Genomic DNA, 19,926 nt, shown 5'->3' with positions numbered 1-19,926 from the left:
TAGCTTTGTCATCAAGACAAGGCAGCCTCTGGCTTCAGGGTGCTCCATCACTCCCTTACAGAGCCCCTGTAAGGGTGTCTTAGCCTGTGCATTTGGTTTCAGCTTGGAAAGCCCCTTATACCATCAGCTGCTGGTTTGCTACAATCGTTAAGGCTGGATCAATAACATTCACAAGAAACAGTTGGTAGGGATTATTTGTTGGCAAATATTGAGACACTTCACTTACAAGGACTTTGACTTGCATAACTGCCCTCAGATCACACGCCTGACAGTGCAAGGAGCCTTTCACTCCCAGCAGATTGACTTGTGTGCAGATCCTTTACTATTTGTGTTCAAGTTAATTTTTAGGGGTAGAAAGTGGTGTAGAAAGGATTACAAACACTAGACACTGTAAAACTCCCAGAAATCTTGCACATGCCTCAACATCACTTTATGTTCCAAGAAGTAAAGCTCAGTTTCTATACACGAACACAAGGTCATTTTCTGCTTACAAGATCAAGGGCAAGCTATTGAGCTTTGCAGCTGGGAAGCAGTGTCAGGGTAGCAGAGTGAAGCCATTGTGCAGCCCAGGTGCTGCTCCCTGTGCTGCACAGCGCCGTGCTGGCAAAAGCCTTCAGCAATGGAAGAAAATGGATCACACTGACCGTTCAGTGGTAGGCTTTCAGCTTTCATGAGTAACTTTTCTTCTCCACGTGTCTGACCTCTTTCTTTGTCTTAACCTTATAAGCTTCCCCCTGCTTTAAAGGAAAAGTATAAACATTAGCACAGTCTGCAGAGGATACTTGTAACTATAAATCTGCTTCCAAAACAGGCTCCACATATTGCTGTAACAGGATAAGTAAAAAGCAGTTAAATCACATTAACACTTCATTTCAAAGATACACACAATCTATTTATCCACTCTGCTGAGCTGCAAAAGCACAGGTCTGAAATATCATCTTCAAGTAGGAAACAGAGGTCTACAATTTCAGCGTGACCCCTGGGCTGGAGTGCCTGGCTGGCAGTCCTTGGCAGAGCCCCTGCCACCAACTGCAGTGGGATCCAGTGCCACTGTCAAGGAAAAATCTCCTTTCTGAACCGGTCTCCCAGGTCAGCTGGATTGGCAGACACTTCCAACAGCATAGGCTGTGGTTGCTGTTATGATGTTTCACAACGTCTGTGCTTTAAAGTAAGCAGGTTAGTAATGGAATAAAGGAACAAGGAAGAAAGCCAGCAAAAACCGCCACTGAAGCAGCACGGAAGTAAAACCAATGACAGTGACAAACAGTGCAGGTTTCAGCATCTTTAAAACATCAAACCCCAAAATAAAGTTCATCTTTGCTCTTTAAAAGTAGCTCAATAATCATCTAAAAATAAATACTCCAGTAATCACAAGCCTCACTCACATCAGAGAAAGGCATCTGTTTATGTGTGGCTATCGGCAGAATTTACCCCTCAGGTGATCTGCATTGATGTATTTGTAACTATTTCTGGTTTCCAACTAATCTAATCTGGTGCAGCAAATTGAAAATGTTTCTCCCTTGCTGGGCAGGAATTTTTTTCCCCTGATAAACGACTATGAAAGTGGGAATAGAAATATCTGCGTTTCATTTCTTTTATTTCTGTGACACGTGTGTCCCCCCGCTTTTTCTTTTTCTTTCTTTTTTATTACCAGGAGATAAAGAGTGTTTGTTATCTTCCTTTCTGAATCTGTTTTCACTCAGACAAGAATTTCATTAACCCCAATGACAGTTTTACTGAAGCAAAGACCTCCCAGGGCCATGTGCTGGGGAAGAAGGCATGAGCTCCTCTGAAGCTGTTTGTTTCCAGAGGTGATGCCCATTCCCCCGAGGGCTCCTTGAGACAGAGGACAGAGACAGCTGAGGCACAGCCTGCCCAATCCTGCCCAGAGCCCTGGAGCCCTCTGCAAGAAGAGCTGGGGTGTGCTGGTGCACAGCAGTCCTGTCCTTCCTGCTGTCCTTTCTTTTTCAGGGTGATGAAGCTGGGCACAATCCAGCCCTGCAGAACAGCTTCAAGTTTTAACCAGCAGGGACAAAATCCTGTCTTGGTGCTTGCTTGTAGAGGATACCATTGCCTGGGTATGTCCTCGTTCCCCTGAATCCTGCAAACCCCCAGTCACCAGCACAAGGGTGAGCGAGAGGCCAGTGGGGATCAGATTGCGGCTCATTCCTTTGGACTGGGGGAAAAGAAACACAAAACACCTACAGGTATAAGGTACAAATTCTACAAGGGCTTAACCAAACACACAGACATGGCTTGTCTTAATGGCACAAAACAGGCCCAAAACCTATGGCCTAAGCCTGCTGCCTGTTTTACAGAGACAGACCTTAATGTTCAGTGCCAACAGAATTTATCCGGGCACCCTGGATGCTGCCCCTGCCCACACACAGCACAGAGAGACACCCCTGCCCCGTCACCCGAACACACAACTTGCCAATAACCGCAAGCACCGCGCTTTGCCAAGGCTTCTTGTTAAATGCAAACCTCCAGCCCTTTAGCAGCACTTTCTAGCAGTCAACACAACCCTCTGTGTCTACTGTTATTTCCTGGTTGTCCCCGTTCCATTACCATTTCACCAACTTTCCTCTCATGGGGGATAACAACGCGTCTTACTACCTTCCGGGTGATCTGTGGGAAGCAATACATGAAAAATATCGATTTTTTTTTTTTCCTGGATTCTAAAGGGAGAAAGTATGTTAAAAAGAAGTTACTTGAATGCAAAGACTCAGAGCAGTGATGTAATTCATGATTACTTTTCTCGTGATGACGTTGCCTTCTTCGTCGGTAAACTGTTCCTCTGTTACAGATTCACCAGGAATGTTTTTTGCCTCCTCACCCTAAAGAACGTGTTATAAGATTAGCAATAGAGCCTATATATTCTGTCAAACCCACACATATTTCCACACCAATCCAAGCAACAAGCACATGCTAGCTTCAACTTTATGTAACGGTTTGCTTTATGTCACACAAACTGTACGAAAGCCTCGTTCATTTAGCATGCCGATACCTGTGAGTTCATTCTACAGAATGTGTCCTTAAAGCCTGCAGTGAGCTTCTAGCACACTGCTCTTTATTAACTAATTCACGGCCTGAAGATGTCTGTGCAACAAAATCTTGTGGTCAGTCTGAGACCTGCGAGATGGAGGCACAGATTCATGACGATACAATTCTAATCAGACATCCATTAGCTTTTCCAGTTTCTCAGCGCCCGGCACACGCACGAACATGGTCTAACACAAAACTGGGATTTAAAAAGACAGCTCTGCCCATAGCTCGCTAAACATAAGGTCTGAAACACACACACACACAGAAGACAAGACTTCTCAGCATTTACAAAACGGAGAAACGTATCTTACGTGACACTTTGCCCGTCATGGCAACGCCTGCCTGGACCTATGGCCCGGCACACGACTTCCTGAGGTCGGCAGCACTCCAGCCATTGCTTCTTATAGTGCCAGCAATTTATAGGACCAGTGTAAATAAATGTAAAAGCAGTTTCCTAACCGCTATGCTAGTGACTTAATTCCACCACAAGAATTATAGCTCAAATCATAAATAATGACGTTACTTTGGAGTCTAAGGCTAGCTGGCAGTCGTGAACTTATGTTCCAGAAGAACTTTGCTAACATTACCTCATAAAGTCATGTTTCCAAACCTGGGAGCTGAAGCAAGGACTGCTGTTGATGCTTCAAAAATATACATTGTCTGGGCTTGTAGCTTTCATATAAATAAAGCAAACATAATGATAATGTAGCTGAACTACATATGAAGAATTTCCACTTGCAAATGAATAGCCATTTAAACAAAAAGCAAACAAACAAAATCCTTAAAACCTTTTTTTCTCCCCTCAACCCACTACAGAAAAAATTACAACTAGAGGAAGGAAGAGGAAAGAAACATCTTATAAAACACGTTATATAAATATTAAAACAAAATAGTATTTAAAATGAGATTAATACAGCTCAACATCAAGCTTTCCTAATGCCTACACCTACTAAATAGCACAGGACAAATGTAATTCCTATTTACTGTGGTCTATACGCAACATAGTTGTCTACATAGGCTCCTGGCACTGCTCTATAACAAACAAACACAGTCATGCCATGTTTATTTTTTTTTTAAACCGTTTTCCCTACAAACACAGCTTTTTCAGTACGTACATTGTAACATCAGGGTTGTATGCTATTTCTAAGCTCTAAGCAAAATAAGCCATTCCTTTTGATTACAAGCCATTTGTGGTCTTTTCTATAGCCAAGCTTTTCCATTTCCCTTGCTTTGGGAGGAAAGCAGCAGGTGGGAGCCAGAGGGGAGTATTCCAAAGCTGAGCACATGGGCTGAGCCCCTGGCCAGCATTTGTCATTCTTCACAAGTGTAGAATTTCTGCTTTCTTCACACTGAAAGCTGCATTGAAGTCATCGCTTGATAATTAAGCAATGAAAGAGTTCCAGACATTTTTCACATCTTTTTCCCCAGGCTTTCACAGGATATATATAAACTGTAAAACCTGATGAATGTAGGTGCTTCAGGAAGCATCACCCAGAGAAGGGCAGGCACCGCAGCCAGGTGGACTCCCTGTGCAGTCACAGGGACATAAGAATGAGGTCCTGCATCTGAGACACACCCGGGGCTGAAGGGACACAGCTGAGGTCCCCCCGGCCTGGGAGTGGTGGCATCCCTACAAAAGCACGGCAGAACAAACGGCTACTGGAGCCTTCAGAGGGACGACCCGTTCCCCAGAAGGACGGGGGTGAGGGGTCACAGGAAGGAGAAGTGACACACCTGCCTGAGCGCCGCGGTCAGGCAATGGCAGGAGGAGGGAAGTGAGGGGCGGCCCCCGCGGTGAGCAGCGCCCGGCACCGCAGCCGCTGCTTCCTTTCTCACAAACCAAACAGCAGAAACCAGGACAGGACCGGGACTGCTGCTGAGGCACCGGGGCAGTGACTGGGTAAAGGTTTTGAGAACTGAAACCTGTGGGGCTCCCTATTCACAAAGACATGGGAGAGGGAAATACTGATTTCCGGAGACTTAATACTTTAATCAGATGCACAGCAGATGGGGAACTATCTGCACAGTTTCTTTCCTGGCCTCCCACACATGGGTTCAGAGACTCCCCGGTGCGATCCCACACAGTGCCCTAAGGAGCAGGAGGGAACCCTGGCCCAGACATCCCATGGAGCACAGAGGTATGGAAAGGTTCCCTCTCACGAATTGGATCTCCAAAGCCCCTACAATAAAACCCATGAAAATCAGAAATAAAACAACATGGCCAGCAGCAAGGTCATCAGACTACTTAACACACCAATATCGCTTGTGTGTACTGGTTCTTTTGACTCCTAGTTGCAGCCAGGAGCAAGATTATCCCTTAAAACAAGTTAGTGAGAATTTCTGCATTCTGCTTTAAAATGAAAAAGTGTATTGATGCACTGAAAAACATCTCTCAAAATAAAATGCAGTTTTAAAGGTGTGGTGAATCTTGTTTTTTAATTGGCTACATGCTTGTTTAAGCACAGTTTAATGATAAATGCTGTAAATACTCAGCAGTCAGCATGCGTGAAATCCAGCTTTCACAATTCTCTTGCTGGTGGGTAGTTAAACAAATTGCAGGAGGGCTCACAATTGGCAGGAGGTAGATCTGATTTACTGACGTTTCTAATCCTATGCAGTTATAAAGACGGATGTCTGCTAGGAAAAAAACACCTTACCCACTGGCAGTTTTACTTGTAAGATCTCAAACCAGCTTTGGGTTAGAATGGCACGTTAGATGACCTTGTCAACAAAAGCCGTTTTTAAACACAAAGCTGGCGCATCTGCGTCACAGCTAAAGAATAAAATTCCTTCTGCTGCATCATACTTATGTGGGCTTCATTTTACCCTTCACCAGTCAAAAGCACTGTCACAGTACCAAAAAGCTTTAGAAAGGCAGGGAGAAAACTTAATACCGCGATTACTTGGAAGCCCAGTTATATCCCTGGGACTAAAGCATCCAAAGGCTGCAGTCTGCAAGCCTCAGCCCCAGAACATGCCAGGAAGCTTTGCAAAGCAGAGCGCTTTAATGTCACCCTGCTCGCTGGAGTGTAGTCCTGCCAGAACCAGCTGGTATCCTCTCTCTGCTGCTCTTCAGGGCAGGAGAAGCAGCAGAGAGCAGTTTCCTCAAAGTCTACTCCACTGATCAGCTCCGCTGATTTTCTTAACATTTATTTGCAGATTATGGGTGTTACCAGGGACCTCCAGATAAATGGAGTTATACAGTCGGTGCTGCAGTATTGTGCCAAAGTTCACTGCAGATTTGTCAGAGCTCTGGTTTTCTTTCATGTTTGTTTTGTTACTAGAGGGATAATAGTCCCTTTTATTCCTCCTATACATATAATGTTGTTGTAACAGTGGAGAAAAAAGGTGCGGCTGGATGTGTCTTACCCCGATGGATAAAAAGGAATTTAAAAGCAGGTGAAAATAAACAAGATGGAAATATCCTAAATATTTAATTTTGCCAAAGACCAGAGGCAATGCTGCAATGGGAACAGGAGCTGTGCAGAGCACTCAGACCTCTTCCCTTACTGGCCTAAGCCACCATCAGGACATAATCCCTTCAGTCTCGAGATCACATTCTTGTAATGCATAAACAGCAGCTGCGTCTCAGTCTCCTTGGGGTCTCAAGCTCCTGTGGCAGTGGCAGGAGAAACAAACATCTTTCATTAAGGTCATTTTCATTAGTGAGTCCTGCCTACTCAGGGAGACCTTGTTAATCAGATGCCACAACTGTGCCCGTGCTGAGTCTGTACTTGCTTGTTTGCAGAGGTATTGCTAAAGCCATGATGGGGGAGGGAGAGAGGGGGGAGGAAAAAAGCCCAACAAACCAACATTCACACCAGGGAGACCTGAGAGGAAATGGTGCTGCAAATGGGATAGAGTACAGCCCACTACTGGGAGCTGGCTCAGAGGTTTGTTGCTCATTGCATGAAGGGCAACGGGATGAAGAGACCTCATAACAGCACCTGTAGTGTGTGGTTTAATTTACCCCCGTGTTATCTTACTGAGGCTGGCAGCTCCAACTCTCCTGAGGCACGACAAAGGTGAGGGAAGCTACAGAGTAGAGCAAATCTGCAGCTCTCCCAGACGGACAGGGATTGCAGTGGAGAGGCTGTGCCCAGCTGAACACTCAAAAAGAAACGCTTCTCATTTGCCTCACACAGAGCCCTTAATTCTTCTCACCTACAGGATGGCCACATTTTCACTTTCCATAAACAAGTTTCCTCTGAATAGTAAGACCATGGAAGCTGCTGGTTGCAGTTTTGACTGACTGCTGCTCAGGCTCCCATGCCACTTGTCCAGTGCAGGCTGAATCAAACCCTCCATGATCAGTAATGGGGCATTTCATGGCAAAACGCATGGAAAGGGACAAATCTTTAATAAAAGTTGGCAAGAAATAACAGAAGTACAAGATACTAAATTACAGCAGATTTGAATAACCCCTGCTTAGAAATATATTTTGTTTTCCATTACTTGCTACCATAAACCTTTTGGCAAGAATCTTACTAGATAGTTCTGCCAAAAATTTGGATCCCTGAAAGATTTAACAACCTCTGAAAAAGCATGAAGAATTAGACACTGATTTCTTCCATGACTGAGTAAAAGGAGCTTTGGATCAAGCTCTGAATATGCACATTGTGGCAGAACTCTTATTTTTCCCTTGTGTGCTAATTGCTCGCATTCCTGCACGGCCATAAACCCATTTCTTTTGCAATTCCCCATCCCATCAATCCACCATTCGAACACAAGAGGGGAAGGGAAGCAAAAACAAAAACATCTGAACTACCTTGAGGTTAGAATACGATCCTATTACATGTGGAAATGGGCATCAGTCCTTGCTTGTCTGGTTTTATGGGCTCAGCCCTCTGAAGTGCTAAATCCCATGGGAATGTGCTTTAGAGTGCTCAACATTTGACAGGACTCAGCTCTTGGACTGCTGGGAAAATACCTCTGGGGGAGAGAAAAGCCTTTCCCCATATTTGGGCCAGGACAGAAAAGCAAGGTAGCAGTTAAACGGAAATAACAGTCTTAGCAATAATGCAGAATAGCACTGAAAGGAAAAACAAGTTGGGAAAGAAGAGCAAAGGTAATGAAGCAATTCAGCCCTGACAGTACCTGTGGAGGCACACAGCAGAGCCTTTTTTACACAGGACTCAATTTACCCTCAAGGTGTTGGCATTACCAAACTTTATCCCCGCAGGCTATGTGACTACCTCTGTTGCTTTTAATGCAACATGCAGGTAGTAATGAAAAACAGGAAGAGCAATTAATATTAGGAAGAAATTCTTTAGTGTGAGGGTGGTGAGGCACTGGAACAGGTTGCTCAGAGAAGCTGTGGATGCCCCAACAGTGGAATGTTCACAGGCAGACTGGATGGGGCTCAAGAAACCTGGTCTAGTAGAAGGTGCCACTTGCCCACAGTAGGGGGGTTGGAAGTGGATCATCTTTAATGTCCCTTTCAACCCAAACCATTCTATGATCCTATTAATAAAGGCTAGGGTAAACCAACGCAGTTCCCACATGCAGCTCTGCCCAGTGAAGGTTCCAAGCACACCCTCATCCCCTCCCCACTGCTGCTGGACACAAGCTGGCAGAGCAGGCTGGCAGCATGGGTGCAGCACTGCATCCATTTCCGAAGGCTGTGCCTAGGATTTTCAGATATTCAAAACAGCTCTTATTCCAGAGAACGCAAATTCAACATGGGTTTCTGGGGCTGGCTCCTAATTAGCCACAGCATAAGGCAGTGCAGGATAAGTACCCCATGGTCCAGGCATGACTGCAGAATAGCACTGGAGCATTTCATCCTCAATGCGTGGCAGATGCTGCCTGTGGGATGGGAGAGTCAGAGGGAGAATGTCCCTTCCTCCCACCCTGAACTGCCCCTTTACAACTCAGGCTCACCAGGTGTGTCAGAAAACATAGGAGTAGAAGAAGACTCTAATTCTCACTCCTGCTCCATGGAAGTGTGCTGGCACCATTCAGTATGAGCCTGAGAGGGACACGGGGGCTGTGGGCTTGCCGGGCACTCAGGCACTGGCAGGCGACAGCCCGCTGCTCCCAACCACTGCTCGGGGCCCTGCAGAGGAATACAGGAGTTATTTTTATACTCTGCAAGCTGAGAGGGTTGCTCCATGCCTCTGAGCACTATATCCTGAGACCTCTTCCCTGATGAAGGAGCTGTTCCTCAGCTTGGGTGCTCACACAGTGATTTCAGTTCACCCAAACTGAACCTCTGCTCCCAGGAATGTGCAGAAATTGAAGTCCTGATCCCTACCAATGTTTTTGATTCTTCCACTTTGTACCACCATTTCATGAGCTTTACATGATCAAAATACTCATTGAAATGGTTGTTTCCACTATCTAACTCTTTCTCTAAAAAGCTCGATGATTGCTGGTTTCAATTTTTTTCCTGTCCTGTTTTAAGCTTGTCTTGAGATGCAGAGTGGGGGATAAAAAAGAAGCTATAAATGATCAGAAAAATAACAGAAGCATCACATGCATTTTCTAATCAAGAGACAGGTACAGCTCCAATCCAGTTGAGATCAGACACATTCCCAACAGAGCGGGTTCAGCCGCCTCCACTCACCATGCAAACCCTCCCTCCCCACTGTGCCTGCACTAGTTGCAGATTGCAACACTATATACGTTGCTTTACCACTGCTCTGTTAGAAGTTCAACCCCAAATTATATCACCACATTTAAGACCAATTTTCTGTGCCTTTCTCTAAACACAGAGGTTGTACTTGGAAACCAAGTGAAGGCTGCCTTTGACACGCTTTCCCCTTTTCTACTCCAACATTTCCTGCCTCCAAACCAGCGGACACCAAAATAGTTCAGACATACATTGGGTGGGGGACCTCAGCCACAGGCCAACTATGCAGCCTTTGAAATTTGCAGCACACTTACACTTTGTGTTTTACCAGAGACGCCCCTGCAGCATTGCAGGGTCTGTAATCACCCACAGGCCGCCTGCCCCACATTCCTAAGCCTGAGCAGTCATGTCTTATCTGCAGGGGGAATTACTGATGAAGGGTTATACCACGACCTGCCCAAGGGCCTCTCATGGAAGGCAGCAGGTTCCGCTTGGAGAGATGAGAGATCAGACAAAACATTCACTTCTACTGAGCCCATTTTTGCAATTCCTGCCTTGTCCCGAACAGAAACATGACTGGTATACTGAAGAGATTCGTGCTGAAGACAGTCAGAAACGTCATCCTGCCTTTTCTGAAAGTGTCTGTATTTTGGACTGTTTGGCAGCTGTGCAGAGCAGCCTATCTGCCACCTACACTGCACAAAAAGTGCGGTGCCTGTATGCAGACTCCCCTCCACAAAGTATGGGAACAACAGTGATATAGATATGTGCAATTGGAATGTCACAAATTATTCCTAAAGTAATAATTATAGCTTAGGCAAATTCAGCTAATGCCATAACAGCACTAAGGTGCCTGGCTGGTTTTTTTTTTCATGGCTTGACTATGTGGTTTTCTAATAACCGCCTAATAAATCCTGTAAGTTACTGAGGGATTACCATAATGGTTTCCAGTGCAGAATTATTTTCTCATGCTATATGCTGCAGGCAAATAATGCCATACTGTATGACCACACAAGAAAAAATATGAGGGCAAATGCAATTATTTGTATGATTATGCCATTGTTATCAGTATATAAAGTATAGTGTGCTGTAAATAAAGGCAACCTGTAAATAAATATACTAAACAGAGCCTACTGAAGGTAATGCAAAGACTTTTATTAACTTTGATAGGTTTAAAATCAGGATCATTTGCTGTATTGAGGTTTTCCAGAACACATTAAGCACTAAGGACCACAAGTTTCAACCAGAATACACTGCTCATACTCTCCTATATTCCACTCGTGTATTCCTGCAAATGTCTAACTTGTCACTTAATATATTTTAAAGAAAACAGAGAAAAAAAATTACCCTTCTGTCTGCAATTCATATTTGCTCTACAGGAGACCAACACGCTACATCTAGCTGCAGTCTTTAAGATGCCATGCACAGCAGTGTCAGTGAAGGACACAACACGCCATGCAGCACGGTTATTCTCCAGCAGAAGACAACCATAAACCTCCGGGTTAAGCAAGGAAAGGCTGCCTAGCACTTGGTTATAAATCCACAATGGCAGTGGAAAGCACACTACCAGAGGGACTCCATATGCCAAAACCGACATTCTGACACAGCAGTCCAACCCAGGCCCATGCCAACGTTGTGCCAAGAATGCAAATCACAAGATACCTTCAGAATCAACCGCCGCCGATAAACTCTTGTAGTTATTCTCTGCTCCTCACATGAGCTCGAATCACTCTCAATCTCACTGTCACTGTCACTACATTCCTAATAAACGCAGTTTTAGTACATTTGAACAGCACATTTGCAAGACAGAACATGCTGATCAGGACTAGGAGAAGAAAACAGAGGTTATCATGGACAGTGTTTTCCCCGTCTCTATTATGTACATAATGACTCGCAGCTTCACTGTTAAAGTGTATAGTGGGAGGAGGCCTTTTTGCTCCTTGGCATGCTGTGACTTGATAAGTATACCAGCTACAGAATATCTCAGCAGCTCTTAAGTCTTAGAAAATGGTCTTTGAAATGCATCTGGCCTGTGGAATTTCTAAATCTTATGCAGTTCTTTAAAATTTCGTGTACAAAATAACCTTGTCATAGCTCATTGATTTTTTTTTTTTCTCCTCAAAAATTACTGTTTCAAACAAATTTTATGGATTCATGAAGTGTGGGAAGTAAATTCCCCAATAAAAAAGAGAAGACAGTCCCACAAAAAGATTCAGTGGAGCACCTCCACACAGGAGATTACTTAATGTAAGTGGCTTTCCTGTTCGCTATTTATCTGCTATTAAGTAACAAAACTACAGTGTGAAGTACAATCATTCTGCCATGTTTTAAGAAGGGAGCTGTTAGACCTCAGCTCAGGGAAAGGGGGAACAGCCTGACTCTGATCTCAGCTTGGTGCCAGGAGGTACCACAGCTGCACAGAGGGGTCTACTCTGCCCTGGCACCCTCTGACAGCCCCAGTGTTTTCCCCTCTAAGCCCCAAGGAGCAATTCAACCCTGGGGCTGAGCAGCTCTATGTGCACCGGCCCGAAGGAGGGCTCTGTACTTCTGTGTGTGATGGACTCAGGGCAGAGGTCCTTCTCCCATGATGTTCGTCTGAACCAACTTTTTCCTGAACAGAGAAATTTAAAAATTTCCTCTATGTTACTTAATGACAACCTGAACGCTTAAAAAATTTAAAAATCATAAATAGTGGCTATTGAGAACCTCATTTCTGTTTCTCTGTTTGAATCCGGCCCAAGACATCCCAAACAAGAAGCATTTCTCAGAAATTATGTGTTAAATAAGAGTGGGCATAGGTGGGTGGAGGAGAAAAAGAACTATATAACAAAAAGCATTTAGGGTAGGATGACAGAATTCATCTGCATGTTAGGTCTCCTGCAGTCCTCTGGCACTAATCAAATACAGATACAAAAATTCATAATCCAATCCTATCCTGAAAAAGCAACAAGAAGCAGAAGATTTCCAGAGGGCACGAAGGCTTTGGAACAAGAGTTATTTTTAATAAACAGCTTTAAGTGGCTTATTTGTGATGGAATTCTGACACAAAGAGTCACCTTGACCATGCAGTGGACATCATCCTCTTTGGAACATTAGAGCAACTGTGCTGTGCTCCTCTCATTTAAAAAGATCATTGGAATCTAATGCTTGAGCATTTGCAGAGAATTATATGACCCACACCATCACTGCACTGCATTGTCTGGGCATTTATGTGGACTTGGGATGAGGCCAAAGATCTGCTTCATCCACATCACCAGGCGTCAGCCCAATATCAATTGTCTGGGTTTCTCTCCTGCTGCAAACTGTGTGCCAGAACACTGATGCAGCCCTTCTCCTGCAGGTGGGTGACTATTGCTTCCTAGCCCTTTCCCACTGAGTCACAGAACAAAATCTCTTACTTCAAGAAGCAGTTTTTTATTTTGTTCCTGCTTTCTTTCCACAGAAATAGATCTTTTTCTTCCATATTTCTCTCTTTGTGGAGCATTTCTGAAGAACACCTTGCAGAAAGACTACAGTTGACATTCTCTTTCTGTTTTTGTGACAGCACATGAAGTGTCTCACCAGGAACTGGACTCTGTCAGTAATTAAACTACCGACTTCAGATTAGAAGATAGTATTCAAAAAAATATCGACAAGATATTAAAGCAGTTCTTGCTGTCATTCTAACAGATCTTGGTTTCTTACCCATTCAGGCTTTGTGAGAGACCCACATTTAGAAATGACATTATTTTCTGATATCAGTTTATTCAAAGATCGTGTCTATATAAGGACTTGTTATTTAGTAGGTAAGATTACCAGCCTTTACCAATAAAGCAAAGTAGTGCAGAGAGCACACACAACAAAAGCACTCACTTATTCTTCTCAATCCAGATGGGATATCCAAAAGTAAAGAGCACATAGAAGTGGGTGACAAGTTATCTTCCCACTGATGGGAATGCAGAGGGGGAAGTGCAGCACGTTAGCACACCCTCAGCACACTACAGTGTGCATCTACACGTACTGCTGCATTTAATCAGAGCATAGTACCATCAGCCCGAGGTCTCCAAAGCCTACAAACACTAAGGAACTCTGCCATCTGCCTTTAACTGCCTTTGCAGAAGGCAAAGGCTCTTACATTTTTTAAGTATTCCAGTAATTAGTGAACATTAGGAAAGATCTTACTGTGTCACGAACTAATAACAAGATAATAACAATCATATGCTGCATAACCGCTGAGACTGATTATGTTACCATCTAATAAAAGAATTCTTGGTTGTATAATCAGAAGAATAGTTTAAAATGAACTAATTTAAACCTGAATGATTTATTGCAGCCCACCACAGCCAACATTTTTATTGTACTACAATAAAAAAAAAAAACATAGCTATAGCAAGTAGAAGCAATTCTACTAAAATACTTTGCATCGGGAACTTACAATCTCCTCCTGCATTATGCCCAGGAAAAGACCATCTAGCAAAGAGAGGAATGTAGAAGAAACTCTGCAGTTCCCTGTTTCAGCCTGGTTCCCTGCTGGCCCTGAGGTCTATTCTGTGGCAACTCTCCCACTGCTGGGGTGTGAGGTGCACGCAGCTACAGGCTACAAGCCATCCTTTGAATCAGCTTTGCTTTTAAGCTTCTGGAAAAATTAAATATAAGCAACTGAGAAAGCTATCAAAACTTTCACTGTCAGAAAGCCACTTATAACTGGAGTTCTGCAACTAAGTATGTATGAGTTGAGAAAGATACAAAGGAAGGGGAGACCCTCATAGTATTTTAAGAAGAAAGAATTGCCTCCTGGAAAAGTGCTTTACATGTTTGGAAATCTTTTGATTCTAAAAGGAATGAATGAAGTTCAAAGTTGGGGTGAACAAAGCCATGAAACAAAAAACATAAGGAGGAGGTTAAATATTACCAAAAAATTATTTTTCTGTCAATTAACAAAATAAAAAAAAAACGCAGGGAGTGTTGGGAACAAGGAGCAGGACAGAACACAAAGAGTCTCAATATCTCTTTGCTAACTTCAATGCCACAGGAAGAGTGGGAACCAGTGGCAACACCTTACTGGAAACAGATGGAGGACAGCTGAGCTGTTTGGCACTGTTTGCATAGGTGGTATGTCAGGACAGGAAAGGGGCCTGTTCCCCAGTGATACAGAACAGCAGTCCCAGAAGCTGCTCTAACCACTTCCAGGGCTCAGGGCCAGTCAGGCAGAGGATTATGCAGCCCTGCTTGGCTCCTCTGCCTGCCTTGACTCCACCTCATCCTATTCACAACACAAATATAAATTTCCACTAGCTTCCATTTTTCTCAATTCAGTAATAAATAAAAAAGGCATAAAGAAGGATAAAAAAAAAAAAAACTAACCCTGTCACAAACAACTTTACAAGTCTTACAGAAAATGATGTCAAGCAATATGTCAAGCAAAAGGGACTCCTCACATTGTTAATTATTGCAGGACATACTGTACCTTCTGTTCAGACATTACTGCTCCCTCCTCCTCTTGGATGCTTGTTCTTGGCTTGCCATCCTCAGAAGTACTCCAGCCCATCTTCTTCACACTGACAGGCACAGATGTTTTGCTGCCTTCTGTTGTTGGCTTGCTAGTCTCTTCCAAAGATTTCTGATATGCCGTTGATGATAACGTTTGCTCATCAGTACCAGTTGAGATCTGGGGCTTTGTTTTCAGGGCTTCTTTGTCACTGTGTTTTCCCACATCATTTAAAGATTCCTGGATGTAGGATTTAGTTTTTGCCTCTGACGTGGACTCAGATAGACTTCCATTTGTTTCTGGCTTCCCTGCTTCTCCTTTGGCGTATGAGGTAACAGAATCTCGACATTGGTCCGAACTACAAGAAAAAGGAAAGGGAATAGACAGCTGTTCAGTGCTTAAATCACAGGCAGAAGGGCAAAGCACCAAGCCTCTTACTGAGCCTTCAGTCTTAACAAATGCACTTCACACAGAGAAAAGTAAAATTTTAGATTCCACTTGCAAACATCAATCTATTTAATAACCTTGTCTTCTGCATCGCGGCATCGTTTCAGAAGCAATGAAAATATGGTGGACCCTGGAAACAAGGCCAAATATTTTATGTTAATCTCATTCCACTTGGGGGGGGGGGGGGGGAGAAAAAGAGAAAAAACAGTATGCAAAACCTACCAGTTCCCTTATATAATCCTGAGCTAAAGCCTCAAGGCACTAATTCTTAAACCAGCTCTCTAACCAAAGAGGTAATGAAAGTATCTGTTACTATGCAATTACCAGTAATGACCAAATAGGTTATGGTTTCTTTCCCCCAAAGTACAATATCTGTACTCCAGATAAGTTATGCCTTCTTAAAAATACTGGTATCCGAAAACAAATCCTTAGACAGTGCAGATTCTCATTAATAGATCAAGGCAAAGAAGGTTACTACAGGATAGAAAACTGAACAGATTTGCTACAGACAGGTTTAACCTTTAACTTCTGATGTACATTGTTCTTTTCCTGTGTATTTTTGCTCACTTTCTGTTAAACATTATGACTGTGCATATGAAAATACGCCAGCTATTTGCAGGCAAAACTCTTTTAAAGGATGGCAAAGTGAATTCATCTAGCTAGAATTTGATACGTTATCTTCTTAAGGAAGCCCTCTGCCTTCCCAAGGTGATCTGTTTTACTAATTTAATACATTATAAAATGCAGAATAACAACACTTGCTTAACAACAGGAATCTCATCAGTGTTAGTTCAAGTGCTTTACAGTCCTGAAAGACAGTGAGTTTGCTGAAACGAATGGTCAAATTCCCACTGGATTTGATAAGAGAGTATTTAATGCTCCCTGGAACCTTAAAACATCCTGAGTCAAAGATGCAAAGGATGTAAAGTGCTGACAGACAAGCGATCACTGTGCAGATAATGATTCTGCACTGATTTACAGCTCCTGCAGACCTGGCTCCTTCAATTACTGATCACAGGAGCCACGTTCAAAGCAGAGGCAGGCAGGGCCCCTCACCCATTCAGCAGAGCCGAACATGGCAACACTTACTGCAAATGTTGAAAAGCTTAAGTAGGTCCAAGGGGAGGCTGGAAAAGCTCATGCAAGAGAAAGGCACTGAAGATAAATATACAGAAAGCAGCACCCATCTCAGCAGGTCATTATGCTGAAGATAAGTGGAGCTTGGGAGAGTGCAGGAAGAAAACAGCATATCCATCCACTCTCCTTCCCTGAGCATCCCCTGCAGTCACTGATGGGAGACAACAGACAGGACTAGGTGGATTCAGTATCATCATTCTTACCTTCTTATGCCTGGTAACTCATCTCTTTTTAAAAAGTCTAGTAAATAGGCATGACATAATATGCTTGAAATAAGTGTTAAAGTGACAATTCAAAGATCAGCTTATGGAAAAAGTAACAACCGTCTGAGGGAAGGCAGAAGGATGCAACAGATAGGATGACTGCTAAAAAGGTACTTGAGAAATAAGAGTAACATATATATCCTGATTTCAGATAACGTTCTTGATTTCAGCTACTTCTATGGATCACTTAGATAAATTAAAAATAGAAATACACAAGATAAAGAACATGAAAAGTAACATCACCTGCTAAAGACTATGAAATATTTCTCAAATGCCTGTGTCAAGAATGAAACCTGATAATTATATATTTTTAAAGACAAATATGTGTGAGGCCAAATCATGTCAACTATTACTTTTTCCTTTAAATGTACATGTAAGTATATATGCATATTCTCAAGGAACAGTAGAGCAGCAGGCTCCGCTCTGCTCCTGGAGGTACAAGCAGCGTGGGAAAGCTGGTTTACACACACACACTTCAACAAAAAGGTGCTCACCTATCATCCAAGCGATCTAGCAGGCTACCACCTATCCTGCGTCCCGACGTCGGTGGCTCTGAGACACTTGACGAGTCAGGCTGCCAACCTGTAATTGAAGACATTTCGTGTTCTGCTTGTTGAACACCTTTAAGAATTGACCATACTCTTTCTTCCGTCATCTCCTCAGACTCAGCTCCTTCTTCCAGATGAATGTCCTCAAACAGAGACTTAAACTTTTCTGCCGTCATCTCCTCATCAGTACCAGACTTTTCTCTCTCAGGCTGCTCAGTCCTTACTCCTCTTTTACTAGTCGCTTCACTCTGCCTTTGTTTAGCATCTTTTGATATCCCGCCATAACTACCAAGATACCGCGGAAAATCCTTAAGGTCCACTTCCTCCAACTGGCTCTCGCCTATGGAAATATCTTTAGGTGTTCCTTCTCTAGGCACTGAGAAATCGACTTTGCTGTCATCCAGTGAAGTGTCTTCTTCAGTCACCACTGGCGGTGCTGCTGCTGTACCATCTACTTGTCCCTGGGAGGTCACTAACACGTCACTCAGTCTACTGGGAGTTCTAAGGGGTGACTCTAGGCTAGAGGTGTCGCTAAAGAAATCGTCCTGATGGAAAGGGGTGGGTGGCACGAAGCGCAACCCAGTGGGAGTTTCCAGTTCCACTTGAATGGAGGGATAACCTAAGGAAGACAGTACATTTGGACTGACTGGGATGAAGCATGGAGCAACAAATAAGCAAATGCCAAATGATTCATGGGTTATATAAGGTATGAAACACATGAGGAGGTGCAGGTGTATAAGAACCAGTGCAGTTCTGATAGATTTCGTTACTTTGTCCCAAAGAGATGGAACAAAGAATGAGTACTGCAGTGAATAGTTCAGTGAAGCCAGTACTTTTGACTATTTTGTTAATAGTCTTTAAAGATTTCAGCAATTGTTTTTGCAGCCATTTTAACACTTTCAAGCTATAGCAGATTGTCTCATGAGCATGCAGTAAATCAAATGTGGACAAGGGTGGTTGTCCCTTTATATACAAGACAATCTCTTGCAGCCATATTGTGCAAATCTTTATTTCCCAGTTTTCTGTTTGTTTGTTTGCTTTTTAATTTGGAAGTTTAATAAACAGATTTTAAAGACAGCAGTAAATCATAACATAGGACAGCCACGTATTTGTCATTAGGTATTATTTCTAAAACAGGTCCACATTTTTAATATGCTTTTATATAAAAATACACATTACCAGAAATACAATGTTACTAATATATACCTCCAATTTAACCACACAGTGCAAGAATGGAATAGGTTAAGAATGAAGAACAGAAATGGATCCTAACAAGGATACTAAAAATAGTAGATCTAACTATACAGAAGGATAAAAACTAAAATAAGGAAGTTAACAGAGGGATAAGAGAAGAAAAACACAACAAGGGAGAGCTATATGAATATTTCAGGTACAGTAAAGTTATACGGGTGAGAGGACTGTGGTGAGTAAGGAGATCTTGGTGATCTTGAAGATTGAGGTGATCTTGGTGACATTGGTACAATCAGATACACTGATCAAATAAAGAGAAAAGAAAAATTGATGAAAACATGAAAAAAAAACCATATAAAAGGATTAAACTGAATATAACACACAAAAATGACAACAAAACCTTAAGTTCTTATCCTGGCAAATGAGGTTGAGTAACCTACAAAAGGAAAAAACACATGCTGTGGGGTTAACTTGACACTGTGCTGCCTGCAAAGGGAGGTGCATTAATAGGGTGCATTTAGGGTTTTGTTTCCTGAATCAGCTGAGAGAAAGGCAAAGGTGGTCTGGTCTTGGTGAGGAAAGGAAGCTAGAGGAAGGTTCAGAGAAGAGGAGAGACAGAAAGCAACTGCAGAGAAGCAATTTTGTTCCTAAAAACACTGATGCTACTATTAAAAGGCGCAAGCAACATTTCAAGAGCAACTTTCTTAAAATGTCATCAGAAAATTATTTCTGTAGTGCAATGATTCAATGACCAGCAATGCTGCTCAATAATGGAGGCACACTGAGCTCATATGTTCTAAAGAAAAAAAAAATCCTACTAAAAGACAGAGAAAACCCAATACATACTCGAACAAATTACAAAAAGCAAAGGAAATATTACTTACAAAAGAAAATCTTATTTAAGGAGCTACTTATAATACATGTGAGAAAAATCAAAGTAACAATCCAGTGCCTGTTATCTAACATTTAAAATAAGAAAAAACCCAACATTTAGCATCTTCAACAAACTGATAAATAACAAGCATTCCTATGGAAATTTTGTTTTACAAGCAGAACTTCATTTATCCTTTTAATCTGACTCAACTCAAATTAACCTGCCATTAACAGTTCTAAGCTGGTACAGCTTCCTTGCAAAAATTATACAATTTTAGGCATTAGCAGATCAAAAATAATATTCACTCATGCACTAATAAAACATTTTCTTATTTTTCTACTGCCATTGTAGAAATGGTCCAAGTGAAATTCATAAAGCAA

General features: G+C 42.7%; 1 protein-coding gene across 9 annotated transcripts in view; it reads right to left on the bottom strand.

Annotated features, from left to right (window-relative positions):
- ANK3 (ankyrin 3) overlaps positions 1-19,926 on the bottom strand; it is a 207,839-nt gene that overhangs the window by 3,886 nt on the left and 184,027 nt on the right. For 5 of the 9 annotated variants that reach the window (XM_027898271.1, XM_027898274.1, XM_027898272.1 and 2 more), the window contains 3 exons: positions 17,428-17,515; positions 15,066-15,444; positions 645-737 (listed from right to left, as the gene is read on the bottom strand). In XM_027898271.1, the coding sequence (XP_027754072.1) occupies positions 669-737; positions 15,066-15,444; positions 17,428-17,515 (536 nt within the window). In that variant the 3' untranslated portion in view covers positions 645-668. Of the gene's footprint in view, positions 1-644; positions 738-2,568; positions 2,629-2,753; positions 2,838-11,281; positions 11,381-15,065; positions 15,445-17,427; positions 18,101-19,926 lie in introns of all 9 variants that reach the window. The other 4 variants (XM_027898269.1, XM_027898276.1, XM_027898268.1 and 1 more) reach the window with 3 other exon arrangements.

The sequence above is a fragment of the Empidonax traillii genome, unplaced genomic scaffold (genome assembly GCF_003031625.1).
Source record: "Empidonax traillii isolate 1590-97213 ecotype Southwest subspecies unplaced genomic scaffold, ASM303162v1 scaffold588:size748185, whole genome shotgun sequence".
NCBI classification, from domain to species: domain Eukaryota; kingdom Metazoa; phylum Chordata; class Aves; order Passeriformes; family Tyrannidae; genus Empidonax; species Empidonax traillii.
Note: the sequence above shows the minus strand (reverse complement) of the source record. Positions and strands in the feature narration are given on the sequence as shown.